The sequence below is a fragment of the Anopheles cruzii genome, unplaced genomic scaffold, assembly GCF_943734635.1.
Source record: "Anopheles cruzii unplaced genomic scaffold, idAnoCruzAS_RS32_06 scaffold01158_ctg1, whole genome shotgun sequence".
Lineage (NCBI taxonomy): Eukaryota > Metazoa > Arthropoda > Insecta > Diptera > Culicidae > Anopheles > Anopheles cruzii.
In genome coordinates, this window is record NW_026454743.1 from 1 (window position 1) to 2,516 (window position 2,516).

At 50.4% G+C, this 2,516-nt stretch overlaps 1 protein-coding gene across 1 annotated transcript; it reads left to right on the forward strand.

The window, feature by feature from the left end:
• Positions 1–1,726: 1,726 nt before the first annotated feature.
• LOC128276424 (peritrophin-1-like) lies at positions 1,727–2,253 on the forward strand (the record flags this gene model as incomplete). Its single annotated transcript, XM_053014886.1, has 2 exons — positions 1,727–1,739; positions 1,807–2,253. Coding segments are annotated over exons 1-2 (460 nt in total), but the record flags the coding sequence as incomplete, so codon positions are not given.
• Between the last annotated feature and the right edge of the window lie 263 nt (positions 2,254–2,516).

A 2,516-nucleotide genomic window follows, 5' to 3' on the forward strand; every position in this document is an offset into this window, starting at 1 on the left:
GCCCTCTATGACTCTAGCCCTCCCTCGTGTGTGCTGCTGGATCATTGAAAGGCTTTCTGGTTAGTCGCAACCCCCACACGTCGTTTAAAAAATATGTGTCCCCACACTTCATGGGGGGATTTTTGCATTCTTCCTCTGCCGAATTACGCCACAAGGGCTGCTATCTAGCGAAAATGTCTACTAGCACCCCCTAAAGCATTTAAGTTTGTGCGGTAAGTGGTTTCGTCGCACGCCAGAGTGGGGCGTATGCTTGGCAAATTTGTTTATTTGCGATAACGTAAACTCACATAACCGAGTGAGTAATCGATTGTAGCGTGAATTTGGTAAATGATCTTATCACCGCACAAACAAATGCATGCCGATAAGGAACCTGGTGCTCTCTCGAGAGCTTAAAGCCTGCGCCGGCCGAGACGAACGAGAAACGGAAATGAAAAGTGAATCCTCTCCGTGAATCCTCTCCGTTGGTATCTCGATACCAACACACAACATTGACGGGAGATGGGAGACACGAAAAAAGGTTCAAAGCAGCGAAGTCTGTTGGAAAAATGGGAAAATTAACCAGTTTCGCTTGACGATAAACGGCTTTTTCATCGCCACAGCCAAACCGTGCCCTCGATAGACCCGGGGTGTCTATTATTCCACAAATTTTCCGGCCCAAACTGTGCCACCCTCCGGGGGTATCATCTCGGGGGCACCGTCGGTGGTCAATACAAAGGGCCGAGCCACGCGTAGCGAGATTTAGAGCAATCGACAGCGAAAGGCAATGGCCATAAAGCGAAAAGGGCTTGTGATTGGTGCTTAATTTAAAACACAGTGTGAAATGATGAGAAAGTGATCCTCTCTGATCGAACACCCGGTGCCTCGATCGTCACCCTAACCATGACTTGTGTGTGTGGCTGTGTGTTTGGCTGATTGTAGGTCAACGTGCTGGGGTAGCTGATTTCTTTGTTTGGCCATAATCATTTTTTGTCACTTGCCCGTTTTGCTTCTTCGGAGTGTTTTTTGCCACCATTTTGTTACCTTCTATGTCCACGGATACGGGTTAATGAAGCGGTGTAGCGCGGGAGTCACGGGATTGTTGTGGAGCCACCACAAGAAAGTCTTTTCCTAACAATTCGATACCTCCGACACCCCCCATACGGGGTCTAATGCGTTTGAATTGACCTTAATATGCGTCGACTTTCGGTTGGTGAGACGAAGCTCGCATAGTACAGGGAGGCTCTGGCGCCGTGGTGGGAATGATCACGAATTAGGTGGCACGCACCGGATTAATTGCGCACATACCCAGTACTGTCACGAGTCACGAAAGAACCATTCAACGGATGTGTTGAGCTACTTTCAAGATTAGTTAAAACAATGTCACAAATGGATGGGTTCCCTTCTCAATTCTTCGGCTTGCACAAGTGACACAAAACAATCAAATAGTACAAATACTAGCGCCCCCTTTTGCCGATGACTTTTGGGCGCTGCACCCATATTTTCTCACGTGTGTGGATGCATTGTCACGGGTCACGAGGCCCTCGAATGATTGGGCCAGAGTGGACGATAAAGCTACCCCGATGCTACATTTTATCAAACTACAATCTGGCGGCCACTTGAGTTCTATTCCGAGTGGCTCTATAAAACGGAAGGCGCCGGTCCAAGCATCCGGCAAAATTGATTGAGCCGGAAAACTCGCCTCGACCACCGCGTGCGGTTCTAGGACCCGTGTCACAGGAGCAACAGCATGGAGGAATCCTGTAAGTATTGCCTGCGCCATAGGAAAGGTGATCGCCACTGCAACTGTGCCCTGGAAATCTTCTACAGATCTACATCGGACGATCTGCGTCCTGGCGGTGATCGTGTCGTTTGGCCGAGCGGTGGCATCGTTCGACTGTCAAGGTGCTGCTGGTGCCTCTACGGTGCCGGCCATTCATGCCCTGCCCAACAGCTGTACGGGCTACGTCACCTGCATCGGGTGGATTCAAGTCGTGGCCCACTGTCCCGAGGGATCGGTGTGGAGTGATCCGGTGAAAAGTTGCGTCAAAATGGCTTCGGCCGAAGTGCAGTGTGCAGGGAACAAGGTGGACCGAGTGAGACGAGATATTGATATTGAGACGATGACGACGTGTGCCGAGACCTGTCCACAGTTTTTCGATCCACGCAATCTAGTGCTCATGCCCCACACGATCTGCACCAAGTACAACCTGTGCGTACTGGGCCTGAAGTTGAGTGTCTCGTGTCCGAACGATCTCCGTTTCAATGTGGACAAGTGTGAGTGTGATTTTAAAGAAAACGTGAGGTGCAGCGATGATGAAGTTTTGACAACCAGCGAACGTCCCACTCTGTCCACTGGCGGAGCGAGTTCGACGGAAACAGAACAACCCGCAACCGAGGCAACGACTGTTGAGGAATCAACAGCCGAGCCGTCAACCGAAGAACCATCGACTCCTGAGGAATCATCAACTGTTGCGGAATCAACAGCCGAATTATCGACAGAAGGTTTAACCGAAATTGAAGACTCCTCCACCTTGTCG